This window comes from Sebastes umbrosus, chromosome 8 (assembly GCF_015220745.1).
Source record: "Sebastes umbrosus isolate fSebUmb1 chromosome 8, fSebUmb1.pri, whole genome shotgun sequence".
NCBI lineage: Eukaryota > Metazoa > Chordata > Actinopteri > Perciformes > Sebastidae > Sebastes > Sebastes umbrosus.
Window position 1 is genome coordinate 31,404,666 of NC_051276.1, and position 14,086 is coordinate 31,418,751.

The 14,086-nt window shown below is 40.3% G+C and overlaps 2 protein-coding genes across 3 annotated transcripts; both read left to right on the top strand.

Moving 5' to 3' along the window:
- Window positions 1-291: 291 nt before the first annotated feature.
- Window positions 292-3,347, top strand: prnpb (prion protein b). 2 transcript variants are annotated; one of them, XM_037778327.1, is made up of 2 exons: window positions 292-379; window positions 1,426-3,347. In XM_037778327.1, the coding sequence occupies exon 2, from the start codon at window positions 1,433-1,435 to the stop codon at window positions 3,131-3,133; it is 1,701 nt and encodes a 566-aa protein (XP_037634255.1). In that variant the 5' UTR covers window positions 292-379; window positions 1,426-1,432; the 3' UTR covers window positions 3,134-3,347. The 2 variants fall into 2 exon arrangements, with proteins under 2 accessions (XP_037634255.1, XP_037634256.1); XM_037778328.1 differs by having other exon boundaries at window positions 294-379; window positions 1,413-3,347.
- Window positions 3,348-9,291: 5,944 nt separating this feature from the next.
- LOC119493185 (prisilkin-39-like) lies at window positions 9,292-13,508 on the top strand. The gene is made up of 2 exons (XM_037778330.1): window positions 9,292-9,299; window positions 10,420-13,508. The coding sequence occupies exon 2, from the start codon at window positions 10,427-10,429 to the stop codon at window positions 11,636-11,638; it is 1,212 nt and encodes a 403-aa protein (XP_037634258.1). The 5' UTR covers window positions 9,292-9,299; window positions 10,420-10,426; the 3' UTR covers window positions 11,639-13,508.
- The last annotated feature ends 578 nt before the right edge of the window (window positions 13,509-14,086 follow it).

Below are 14,086 nucleotides of genomic sequence, written 5' to 3' on the forward strand. Positions count from 1 at the left end.
TTTTAATATCTGGTTATTTATTGCAAGTAACATCGTTATCGCGATATTCAATAATGTGAGCGCATATTTTCTTCATATTGTGCAGCCCTACTTTATATACTGCTCGGTAGTTTAACAGATAATACATGATAATCTATAAACTGGTTTATAATTTGTATAAATAATCTAAATCTACTTAAGACAAATATCAAATGATTAAAATCTAAATATAGGTTGACATTGGTTAATGCTGGTTAACTGTGGCTGGTGGGCGGGGGATTAACAAATATTTAAAGTGCAAAAGGAGACGGGGGTGCAGGGTGATAGAGAAAGTTTGGGAAGCACAGGCAGGAGGATCTAAAGAAAGAAACGACGGGGGAGTGGATACTGACATTACACGGTCTGTGTTATGTTTCCATGTCTTTATGTTCAGTTTTTTAAGTTAAGATTTGTCTTGTAACCTTTTCCATAAGAGGTGTTTTCTGGGAAATATGCGTCACCGACCCGTCATGGTTTTATAAATGTACCTTTACTTGTAAGGAATATTTTGTGGTTTGTCACCAGAGAACAGCGAGGCAAGATTTGCATGTGACATTAGACGACTAAAGTAGTGTAAGAATTTATTATCAGTAACCGTGTGTTTATTGTATTTCCTTCGATGGTCATGGGCTGAAATCAACTTCATATAATTACATTAGCGTGTAAAGATCAGCTGTTGCCGGCCTGCAGTATGCGGTCTGAATAGTTTGTGCTATTTTAAGCCTGACATTTATGTTGGCCCCACAGCTTCATGTTGAAGTAAAACAGGGGGGAGAGGCTGTGTGGTGCGAAAACAATGTAGGGGTTTATTTCACAACAATGACCCGCTAGCTGTACGTTATCCCGCTTATTATACAGCTAATTACTTAAAGGTCCCATATCATGCTCATTTTCAGGTTCATACTTGTATTTTGTGTTTCTACTAGAACATTTTTACATGCTGTAATCTTAAAAAAAAAACTTTATTTTCCTCATACTGTCTGCTTGAATATACCTGTATTCACCTTCTGTATGAAACGCTCCGTTTTAGTGCATTTCAACGGAATTGTGTGTATTTCTCTGTATATTGAGCGTTTAACAGTATTTATATAGCACTTAAACCTGCTTTATAATATTAAAGACATGAAAATCTCACTTTTTACAATATGGGACCTTTAAGGAATCAATAATTTGACACAAAAGTGGTCCTCCAGAGTCCGACATCAGAACTGTGCCCATTGCAATGGTCTGCTATAAAGAAATAACAGACCGTAGAACGCCGTGATTGACCAATCAGAATCGAGTATTCACAACGCCGTGTAATAATGATGGTTATTATAAAATGTTACCAAACCCATGTATTCTTCTCCTTATATTTTCTCTACCTCTTGTTCTCTTTACGTTTCTTCCCCCGGCTCCTCTCTGCAGTGTAAAGATGAAGCTGACTGTAACAGCTCTGTTGTGTCTGTCCCTTCTCTCGGTTCATGTTCACTTTTCGTCGGCCACGAAAAAAGGAGGGTTTGGTGGGAAAATAAGTCTCTTTAAGAAGACCCCCAAAACAAATCTGGACACTAAGTCTAAGGGAGGAATCCCCAAACAGCCTAAACAACATGAACAATTCAACCAAGGAGGCCAGCAACCAGGTCGACCAGGAGGTTACCCTAACCAAGGAGGCCAGCAACCAGGTCGACCAGGAGGTTACCCTAACCAAGGAGGCTATCCTAACCAAGGAGGCTACCCTAACCAAGGAGGGTACCCTAACCAAGGAGGCTATCCTAACCAAGGAGGCTACCCTAACCAAGGAGGGTATCCTAACCAAGGAGGCTACCCTAACCAAGGAGGGTATCCTAACCAAGGAGGCTATCCTAACCAAGGAGGTCACCCTAACCAAGGAGGATACCCTAACCAAGGAGGTTACCCTAACCAAGGAGGCTATCCTAACCAAGGAGGGTACCCTAACCAAGGAGGTCACCCTAATCAAGGAGGCTATCCTAACCAAGGAGGTCACCCTAACCAAGGAGGCTATCCCAACCAAGGAGGTTACCCTAACCAAGGAGGCTATCCCAACCAAGGAGGTTACCCTCAGCAACCCGGCCGACCAGGAGGTTACCCCAATCAAGGGGGTTACCCTCAGCAGCCAGGATATCCAGCAGGAGGTAACCCAGCACAGGGCTACCCATACGGAGGAGGTTACGGTGGTCATGGTGGTTACGGAGGTGGATACATGAACCAGAACCCAAACAACAAAGTCCTGAGCCCTCACTACGGGGGCAGCTTTGGATACGGGGGCCACGGTGCAGGCGGCGGCTCTCCCTTTTCTCACTCAGTTCAGCAGATGGGCATGTATCCCTCCGATAGATCCAGAGGGTTTGGACGCAGCGCTGTGATGGCAGCAGCTGGAGGGGCTGTGGCAGGGATGGCCCTGGGCTACGGGCTGGGAAGGTTCCCCCGTCCTCCCTTCAACTTCCACAACCCCCAGGAGGAGCATTACTACAACTACTACATGCACAGGAGATATGGCACCCAGTCCACTGATATCAACGACTACAGCAGAGACTACAGGTACAGCAAACCCCCCACAACCTTTGATGGATACATGGACTCCTGCATGAAGAGAACAGACCTTCTGCCTGCGAACAATCCAAAGCCAAACAACAAACCAGCTGCTACTACTACTACTACAACTACAACTACAACTACAGCTACCACAACTTCTGCTGCTCCAGACTCTGGCATTGTCAGCAACACAACAAAGAGCAACAGCACTGCAGCAGAGAACTCCTCGACCTCTGCACCTTCAACTCAACGCCCTCTGAATGAGTCTGAAGCCAAGCCAGGACCTCCAGCTTCACAGGTTCTCAGAAAAGCTGCTACTAATGATGATGATGATGATGATGATGATGATACAGTCAGTATTGTGGAGATCGGCTACCCGGCTCTGATTGAGCAGATGAAAGCCAGGAGATGCTTGGAGTTGTACATGATCTACTCTGATAAGTACTTGAAGAAAAAGACGGAGCCCAGCGCCACCGATGGGGTGCAGCGACTGGAGATGGGCTTGCAAGGTCTATTAGCTGTGGTCACCAGTACTACACTGATGCTACTGAATAGCAACATGCTAATGCTGCTGCACTGAGGCCTTCATTAGCCGTTAAAGTGATGGAGATATATGAGGTGTACAACAAAGATAATAAGTAAAATGCATGGCTCTAGGGATAAAAGTGGTTGTTCGTGGTCCAGACTGAAATTGTACCTGATTTGACTGTTATCAGGCCAATAATAGGCATTATCAGACGCTATAAGCACCATAGATGTGGGTCAGTAGGGGCCTACTACGCTGTAAAAATTAAAGCAATACTTAGAAACAACACGTTCTAACAAGTTGTAAAACTGAATGAAACGTCACATTTTGATCACAAACAAAAAGGCTTCTTTAAGTTTAGGCAAGAAAACTATAACTTCTTTAAGTTTAGGCAATACAACTACAACTTCTTTAGGTTTAGACAACAAAACTACAACTTCACTTCTTTAGGTTTAGGCAGCAAAACTACAACTTCTTTAGGTTTAGGCAACAAAACTACATCTTCTTTAGGGTTAGGCAACAAAACTACATCTTCTTTAGGGTTAGGCAACAAAACTACAACTTCTTTAGGTTTAGACAACAAAACTACAACTTCTTTAGGTTTAGGCAATAGAACTACAACTTCTTTAGGTTTAGGCAACAAAACTACAAAACTAAACACACTACAACAAAAGGGGAAAAGCACAAAAGCATAATAGGTCCTCTTTAATAATTTTAGACAAAAAGGTTTTTCATGGTATTTGTAATGGATTATATTTTCCCCATTTTTATTGTGTACTAAACATAATTTAACTTTTATGTAATCATTATACAGTTCATTGAAATACAGGAAATCAAATCAGAGCCCTGTTTAAGGCTGATTATGATTTCTGTTGGTACTTTGGATAAAATCCAATTAATTTAGTTTTATTTATGTGTGAAAACATCGCTATTGTCCTGTGTTGGTGATGCGAGTAGTAAAACAATATAAAATGTTTTTTTACTGTATATAAACCACTATAACCACAACATATGCATCTGTGGCTTTTTTGGTCTGATGTATTGAATGAATTGAACGTGTTTTACTGTCATGACTGATTTTTATTTTATAGAAACTGGTGGTTATGGGTTCACAGAATTAGTTAGTTATTAGTTTTTAATGTAGGACTTTCAATGACCAGCAGGTGGTGTCAATTGTATTCAATAATGCTTTAGTGCACTAAGCTCTCTGTTCTGCTCCTAACAACCTCTCAGAGCTAAGCTTCCTCCATTAAAATGATTTGCACTCGGCTTTTACGACAAAAACATCATGCTGCTAATGAGCAACTGAGAGCTTTTGAGTTTAATAGAAAGTGTCTGGAAGGTATACTCTAGGCTGCATCATGTCAGTGGGTCTCCTTTTACAGTTTACATTCAAAATTAATGAAAAGGGCACTTTCTCTAATGAGACTCTTAAAACCTTTGGTTTGTGGTGTTCCTTTTTTCTGAGAGTCAATGTTAAGTAAAATATCCAATATACCATAATGCAAGAATTTGAGTTTTTGTCATCTAGGTTACAACATATAAAAAATATTACAAACACCAGGAGCTGATTGAAATTTTTGAAAATACATCTTAGGTTTTATAAAATTTAAAATCTTTGATTATTGATGAACTGAGTTCTTGGGACTATATCTGATGGTCTGTATCACATCTGGTAAGATCACAGGTAAACGTGACAGGGGTTTTTAACTCTGCAAACTACCCGTCTTACTTTAAACTTAGACACATATGACCAGTATGATTTAGACACTGTATGTAAACTTCTGACTTTATTCTCATAATATTACGACTTTTTTTCTCGTAAAGTTATGACTTTATTCTCATTACGACTTGTTTTCTCGTAAACTTATGATTTTATTCTCATAAAATTATGACTTTTTTTCTCGTAAACTTATGATTTTATTCTCATAAAATTATGACTTTTTTCTCGTAAACGTATGACTTTCTTCTCATAATATTAAGACTTTTTTTCTCGTAAACTTCTGATTTTATTCTCATATTACAACTTTTTTTCTCGTAAACTTATGACTTTATTTTCATAATACGACTTTTTTTTCTCGTAAACTTATGACTTTATTCTTATAATATTCAGACTTTTTTTTCTCGTAAGCTTCTGACTTTATTCTCATATTACAACTTTTTTTCTCGTAAACTTCTGACTTTATTCTCATAATTTTACGACTTTTTTTCTCGCAAATGTATGACTTTATTCTCATAATATTACGACTTTATTCTCATGATACAAGTTTTTTTCTCGTAAACTTCTGACTTTATTCTCGAAATCTCTAATTTTTCCCCCTCAATGAATAAAGACTAGAATAGTTTTGAAGCATTTAGGGATATTAGAAAGACATTAAATATCAATAGTTTTATTGACTTTTTTTTGTTTGAGGAAGACCTACACCCACTGGAGCTTTTAGGTGTCCATCATTAGGCAGTGTCCCACTTTACAGCAACTCACCCTCTATAGGATATATGGATTAAACGGTCAAGTCAAGTACTTCATATTTAATTAAGTACACTACTTGAATAAATGTACTTAATGTCCACCTCCGGTTCCATTTATTACATCTCGCCTACACCTGTAGCTGCACACTATCCATCAAACTGTACAACTGCTCTCTAGGGAGGGGGGGGGACAAAGGAAGACGGTCTGCAGGACAGATAATAATGCACACAGTGCACCTTTAACAGTCTCTTCTGCACTATATTCACTTTTAACAGTCTCTTCTGCACTATACTCACTTTTAACAGTCTCTTCTGCACTATACTCACTTTTAACAGTCTCTTCTGCACTATACTCACTTTTAACAGTCTCTTCTGCACTATACTCACTTTTAACAGTCTCTTCTGCACTATACTCACTTTTAACAGTCTCTTCTGCACTATATTCACTTTTTTAATAGTCCTGTATCACAGCTGTTACCCTGCACTATATTCTCTTTTAACAGTTTTCTTCATCTCCTTGTATTTTTATATCTGGTATATTTTTTTTGTATTTTGCACTACTAACTTTTTTACTGCCTTTTTACTAACATGTTTTGCACCATGGAACTGTGATGCTGGAAACTTGAATTTCCCTCGGGATCAATAAAGTTACTATCTATCTATCTATTCATTTATTATTATTTATTCATTTCTATTCTCTTCATTCCTGCAGCTGTCAGACTACACAAACAGCACTGCTCCCAGAAGACCACTTACACACCAAAAAACTGACAATAACCTGATATTGTCCTATTTTTATACTTCCTTCTATTTAAATGGTTCATATTTTGTTACACTTTCTTTAGCTCTTTTTTTTACTGTTAGCTGATGCATCTTGTTTTTTGCACTTTATATCCCCTTTGCTGCTGTACGCTTCACATTTCCCCACTGAGGGACTAATAAAGGAATATCTTATCTTATCTTATCTTTACATGTGGTGGTGATTTTCCGAATGAAGTCATCATCATCATCATCATCATCATCATCACATGGATGAGAGGATGCTGGGTAATGTGTCAAGAGGAGGCCCCGCCCCCTCATCCTCTGTTCCTATGCGACCCACATCCGTCGTTACGTCATCTGGAATTATACAGGTTCCAAACTAGAGACGCCTGAAAGCAGCTAACATCCACATTGTTTACCACACTGAGGCTCAATAACACGGAAAAAACACCTAAAAGAGTCATCTCTCGAGGTAAGACTGCTCCTCTGGTTAAAGGAACCGCACTCTCTCTTTTTAATGCTATATATAGATGTAGGTAGCATGTTATAATAAAGGGAATAAAGGGAATAAAGGGAATAAGCGTCGTGCAGGTCACATTAAAGTGAGTGTTAGCACAAGGTCAGTAGCATGCATTGACTGTATATATACAGTATGTATTTATATATAATCCATGCATTCTTTTGATGGAGCATATTGTTTATTGTTGCATCAATAAGCATCACCATCCTCATCATGAAACCTGGAGCTCTTGTTATTATGTCCTGTGACTGCCACACCTGTTTTACACTTGCCTTCAGAGAGAGGCAATAAGTCTTTATTTTCAGTCATTTTTATATGGTAAAATTGCACCAATTAAAGCTGAAATTAACGTTAAATAGCAAATAGTTGGATTTATCATTGGATTTAGCAAAGTAAAAAGACAAATGCTGACTTTATCTCGTAATTGTGAGTCGTGTGCATACCAAAGTTAGCATATTAATGTTGCTTAGCATCTCATAATTACGAGATAAGACAAGATAAGATAAGATAAGACATTCCTTTATTAGTCAGCAAAGGGGATAGTGCAAAAAAACAAGATGCATCAGCTAATACAGTAAAAAAAAAAGAGCTAAACAAAGTGTAACGTGTGAAGGAAGTATAAAAATAGGAGCAGTATATACAGTATTGACAATAAACAGACTATTAACAAAATTGCACAAGTGGAAATTGATATTGCACAGTGAGAATTAATGAATGAATGAAATTACACCTGAAAATATCAAGCATTTTATCAAATAATCAATTTATCATTGGATTTAGCAAAGCAAAAAGACAAATGCTGACCTCATCTCGTAAATGTGAGTTGTGTGCACCAAAAATTAGCCTGTTAATGTTACTTAGCATCTCATAACGACGAGATCCTTATCTATATAAGATTAATATCCTATCTGATCAGTGCAGCAGCTGTCGTGCTGTTTGGGTCACTAGAACACAGTGTTCCAGTCAAATGCCATCAGCCATATTTGTGTGTTGTGTGAGAGAGCTAAACGTGCAAGGAGCTGATAAGAAAAGAGAGAGACGTGTGTTTATGCTGTTTTATCAGAGTGAGTTTACACACACATCAACTCACAGACTATTAGCCATAGTGGTGCTTGCGTTGCTATGGAAACACCTTTAGTTTACTTTGCTACCATCAGCAAACACAGCAAGAGTCATTCATAAACTTAAAGCTGCAGTAGGCAGAAAGTTTTTGGCATCATTGGGTAATAACCTTTCAGCATATTGTAATTCAAGTGTTCTTTGAGAGAAAACTAGACTTCTGCTCCTCCTCATGGCTCTGTTTTCAGACTTTTAAACAATCTAGCCCATGACGGGAGACTTTGGCCAATCACAGGTCATTTCAGAGAGAGAAAGTGTTCCTATTGGCTGTTCATTCAACGGAGGCAGCTGTCAATCACTCGCAAACTCAGATCAAATGGTCAAACTAGGCAGCGCTGATCAAATATGAATCAATATTCTGTTACTGTAATGCCTATTTCTCTCCTCAGATGTTTTCAGAAACATCTTGTAGTGTACGGTTTAGCTGTAAAATGAGAACGTTTGCTCCGGCTGGTGGGCGGGGCTTGGTATTTCCTCAACTGATCTCAACACGGCTGCTGGGTCACAAATTTTCTCATACACAGAATATATAGAGCAACCAGTTATCTCTCTTTCCAAAAACATCTAGTAGGACTATAAATCAGTCTTGCTCATTTTTGCAACATTGCCGACGATAGCCCTCTACATCCAGGAATACTGGAGTGATAGTTAAGTAAGGGATAATGTACAGTGAGCCGGTCATTGTTGTGAAAGAATCCCCGACAGGGCGATGCTGCACCCCGACTTACTGAAGAAATCAATATTTTGACACAAAAACGGTCCGCCAGAGTTCGACATCAGAGCTGCGCCCATAGCAACGCCCTGCTATACATAGCAACGGTCTGCTATACAGAAATTACAGACTGCAGAATTGAGTATTCAACACAGCCGTGTAATAATATAGTATAAACCAGGCCTATTCAACTAGCAGCCCCCGGGCTGGATACGGCCCTTTTGAATATTTCTATGGACCCCAAGAAGATGCATGCATGTATGTGATATTATAAATAAAACTAAGGTACATATCTCTGAACTACTTCTTAAGGTTACATTATGCCCCACGTTGCACTCTGGGCCGGCAGGTCACACAGAAACTCACCTTAGCTAAGCTAACAACAAGCTTCAAAATGTCTCTCTGGAAGCCAAAGAGACAAAGAGCAAATGAGACGAAAAGCGATGCGCGTGAGTTCACGACTAGTTTATTTCATGTAGTAAAATATCTTTTATGCTTAGCAACTGTGTTAGTTAGAGCTGATTGGAAAGAGTACTGTTTGGTCTCCTGCAGTAACATAAAGATTGCAGTTCACTGTTCACCGTTCACAACCTACTTTTGGATCCACAGCTCTGTGGTGAAGCCATGTGGGGAACCAGGTGAGCAAAGCTGCACGGTGCAAAAACATGCTGAGACTGTACCTAAAATAAAGTGAACATTATTAAGTGGTATATTGCTTCTACTAGCTTGAGATAGTAGAGCAAGTCAACAGAAGTCATGGCTAAAACAATAGCCAAAATAGTTGGGCTCAATAAAACTTGTGTTAAGTTCATGTTTTCTCGTACGTCAAAGTCACAGTGAGGAACAGCTCAAGCATTCCTGCTTCCAGAGACAGAGAGTTCTCATTAAATGAGACACGACTATTTAAAGCCAGTGTTACTTCCTGTCTTTTGGTTAACGTTCTTCCTCAAACAGAGCATGGGGATGTGGTTAGATGTAATTCATTACCACGGCAACCAGGTTACATAATTTTTCAACCCAGTTTAGATGAATTTACTGTTTATCGGACGACAAATGAGACAAGAATTAGCGCAACACACCGATTCTCTCTCACTCGCTCTCTTCTTCACCATCTCCTCCTGGCGAGGCGGCCGTCTGGCTGCACGCCGGTCACACATCTTGTTTTCTCTTTTGAGCTTAAAGTTGTGCGCTTCCCGTCGTCCGGACCTGTTAGAGGCCGGCAAACCTTCAAAACGGCGTCAACTTAATTGATCTCCAGCAGGAGACGGTAAAGAAGAGAGCGATCGAGAGAGACAGTCAGTGAGTTGTGTTAATTCTGACGGTGGGATTTGTGTAATCCACTGCGTAGATTTCACCCGTTCACCACACATACAGATGCCGTTGTGAAAATAAACACACTAAATTAAGGTGGAGGAAACTAAAAAATAAAATGAAAACCCTCAGTTAGCTGATGCAACAAGTTGGGCTACTTAACTACACCTAACTAGCTAACTAACTAGAAAGACAAACTGTGTGCCTGCGTTATCTTGGAGGATGATGTATGACTTGCAGCTTCTATTATAGTCATACATCATATTCCTGTTTTAGCAACAACCTTCTTTTTTTTTTACTTTGAGCACAAAATGAATTTATTTCTCAAAAAATGTAGTCAACTTCGTCAGGAAATGACTCAAATAAATATGAAATATCATAGAAAAGCCAAAATAGACTTGAGGAGGGCTTTATATTTTTCTTAATTTTGCTTTCCTCTCCCTACAGGGCGAAGATGAAGCATTCACTATCTGTGGTGTGTCTGTCACTTCTTTTGTTTCACACTCATTTCTCACTGGCCAAGAGAGGAGGCGGCAGCTTTGGGAAAGGCTTGGGCGCAAAGAAGACTCACACGTCCAACCGAGGCAGCACCAACACCAAAAGTAACGCAGGCAACAAAAACAATAAGGGCTCCGGCTCTCAGGCTGGATACCCCCAACAGCCTGTACAACCCAATCAGGCAGGCAGACCCGGGTATCCAGCTGGTTACCCCCAGCAGCCGGGCTATCCAGCACGGGGCTCCCCCTACGGAGGAGGTTATGGCAGTCAAGGTGGTTACGGTGGTCAGGGCGGTTATGGTGGTCGTGGTGGTTACGGCGGTCAGGGCGGTTATGGAGGTGGATACATGAACCAGAACCCAAACAACAAAGTCCTGAGCCCTCAATATGGGGGCAGCTATGGATACGGGGGCCACGGTGCAGGCCGCGGCTCTCCCTTTTCCAACTCAGTTCAGCAGATGGGCATGTATCCCAACGATAGATCCAGAGGGTTTGGACGCAGCGCGGTGATGGCAGCAGCTGGAGGGGCTATGGTGGGGATGGCCCTGGGCTACGGTCTGGGAAGGTTCCCCCGTCCTCCCTTCAGCTTCCACAACCCCCAGGAGGAGCATTACTACAACCACTACATGCACAGGAGATATGGCACCCAGTCCACTGATAACAACGACTACAGCAGAGACTACAGGTACAGCAAACCCCCTGAAACCTTTGATGGATACATGGACCGCTGCATGAAGAAAACCGACCTTCTGCCTGCGGAGAATCCAAAGCCAAACAACAAACCAGCCATTACAACTGCTGGAGTCACCTCAGCTCGAGACACCGGCACAGGCAGCATCACAACGGAGACCAACAGCACTGCAGCAGACAACTCCTCAACCTCTGCACCTGCAACACGCCCTCTAAATCAGCCCGCAGCCAATCCAGCGCCTCCAGCTTCACAGGTTGGCAGCAGTGCTGAAGACGATGACACGGTCAGCATTACGGAGATCGGCTACCCGGCTCTGATTGAGCAGATGAAGGCCAGGAGATGCTTGGAGATGTACATGGACTACTCTGACAAGTACTTGAAGAGACTGAGCGATGGGGTGCAGCGACTGGAGATGGGCTTGCGAGGTCTATTAGCTGTGGTCACCAGTACTACACTGATGCTAACGCTGCTGCACTGATTCCTTCATAAGCAGTGATGGAGAATGTTTTCTGTTGAGGGGTGGGAAATGATTAGGGAGGAACCTCTTACTTTTTTAGGACTTTCTTTATTGTGTGTGGATTTCTACTTTTAATTTTTTCTTAATATCGAGGCATTACATCCTCATGCATGTGCTTGGTTGGCGCCACACAGCTGGCACAGCGTCTCTTCTGAAAGAGAAAAGGGGCCATTAACAGCACTCTAATACTCCAAGCTTTTGATGGTGGAGAATCAGGCCCATTAATATCCATTCAGATGTAATTGAACATGCAACGAGTGATTAAAACCACCGCACGCTCTCTAACCATATAAATAACGAGTGGCGCTACCACTGACTCATCTTTCTGTCTTTGTGATGTGTTTTTCAGATTTGTTTTTAATCTGTTTAATTCAAGGAAACTGCGTCTTTGTTGTTTTTTTGTCTCAGCATCTGAGAGGGTTAGTTGCGGGGCTGGTCCAGAGTCTGTCATGGTGACGATCTGCGTAACTGGTAATAATGGATATGGGCTTTCTAAATGTGATATGATTATTGTTAACTCCAGGGACGTTGATGTTAGACAGTTCAAAGAGTTGGAAAACAGTGAGCTATCAATTAATACTGGACTTTCACTTATCAAATATCTATCAGTCTACTATTACATATATCACTGTTTAGTCTGAGAAATGTTAGGGCTGGGCGATATAGAGAAAATCAAATATCACAACATTGCAACTATATCGTAGGGTTGACTATTGACTATGATTAATCATCAGTAATGTGGATATAATGAACAGCTAGAACAGGCTGGTAAATTACATCACTTTACTGTAACGAAGCCTTTAAAAGCAGGAAAAGAAACTTACGCTATATTACGACATCTCAGCCCGTTCACACAAAAAAGGCGTATAAATACCACGATAATGCGCAAGGTGTTTAGCGAACGATAAATACGCCTTTCTTGATTTCCGCATGTCATTCGTACGGCATGTATCCTGTTCTGACTGCAATGTAAACGCATCCAACACGGGACTTGATCGAGACCGTTGTTGACCGGTGTTTTGTTTTCTAAGTTAGGTTAGTGACGTTTGACGAATGTCACGTTTTTTATTGACGTTTGTGGCATGAATTTTGTAGTTGTTACGTTTTACTCAGTTTACGTACTTACTTATCAATATATTGTCCAGCCCTAACTATGAGCATGACTGAGTATCTGTAATGGATCATATCTACTTATTTCTTCAGAGCTTAGATGGACTTTCATCATATAAAGGGTCCATTGAAATACAGAAACTCAAACCAAAAAGACTGATTATTATATCTGTCGGTACTTATTTCATTTGGATAAACCGACTCTCTAAATACACAGACGTATGCATGCTGTTATCATAACACTCCTTAAATGACTTTGGAATCAATACAAAACAAAGTGCGCTTTTTCTGAATATCTATGTATGTCGTCTTCACCTTTTTCCATGTGAATTGCTGCCCTCGCTTCGTACAGTGTGTTCTATATTTTCAGATATTTTTTATAAACTGGCCTCCTTCCTCTCTGTCCCAGTTCTATCCCCTGTTGTGCCTCACTCTTCTGTCTCTGGGGAGCTTATGATCGCTTCATCTGATGTGCAAAACCTGAGTCCAATTCATCTCCAAATCCTACTGAATGTCATCTCGTATTATCAGATACGTATGTCCAGTACGACATAAGATTTATACAATCATTTTTCTAATCATGGAAGCTAAAAAATCTACTTAAAGATCCCATATTATAAAAAAGTGAGATTTTCATGTTTTTTTTATTATAAAGCAGGCTTAAGTCCTATATAAATACTGTGAAAGTATCGAAACACTCAATCCACAGGGAAATACACACAGCCCGTATTCAGAAACTCTGCATTTGAAACAAGCCGTCAGGATTTCTGCCCATTCGTGATGTCACGAATATACAATATTTAGACCCTTGACACATTTTTAAACATAAACATTTTAAATGTGTCCCAGTTTATTCCTGGTTACAGTGTATGTGAATGTCATCAGCTGACAGGAAGTAAAGTTGGACCAAGCTGTTGCCTAGCAACGCAATTCTGTTGCAATTCCGTCAAATTGCGCTAAAACGGAGCATTTCAGACGGAGAGTAAATACAGACATATTCAGGCTGACAGTATGACGAAAATAAAGGTTTTTTTTTAACATTACAGCATGTAAACATGTTCTAGTAGAAACACAAAATACAAGTATGAACCTGAAAATGAGCATGATATGGGACCTTTAAAAACGGTGCTCTCTGAAGTTTTAATTGAAAACAAACAAATTCTAAATTTCTGTACAACCTATTTCCATGACTAACACATGTTGGAACACGTTTCCGAGCTCATAATTAATTTGACATTGTCATCATTGGAGACCGAGTTACATGTAGGATCATCTGTAACTACCTACAATATATCTAAA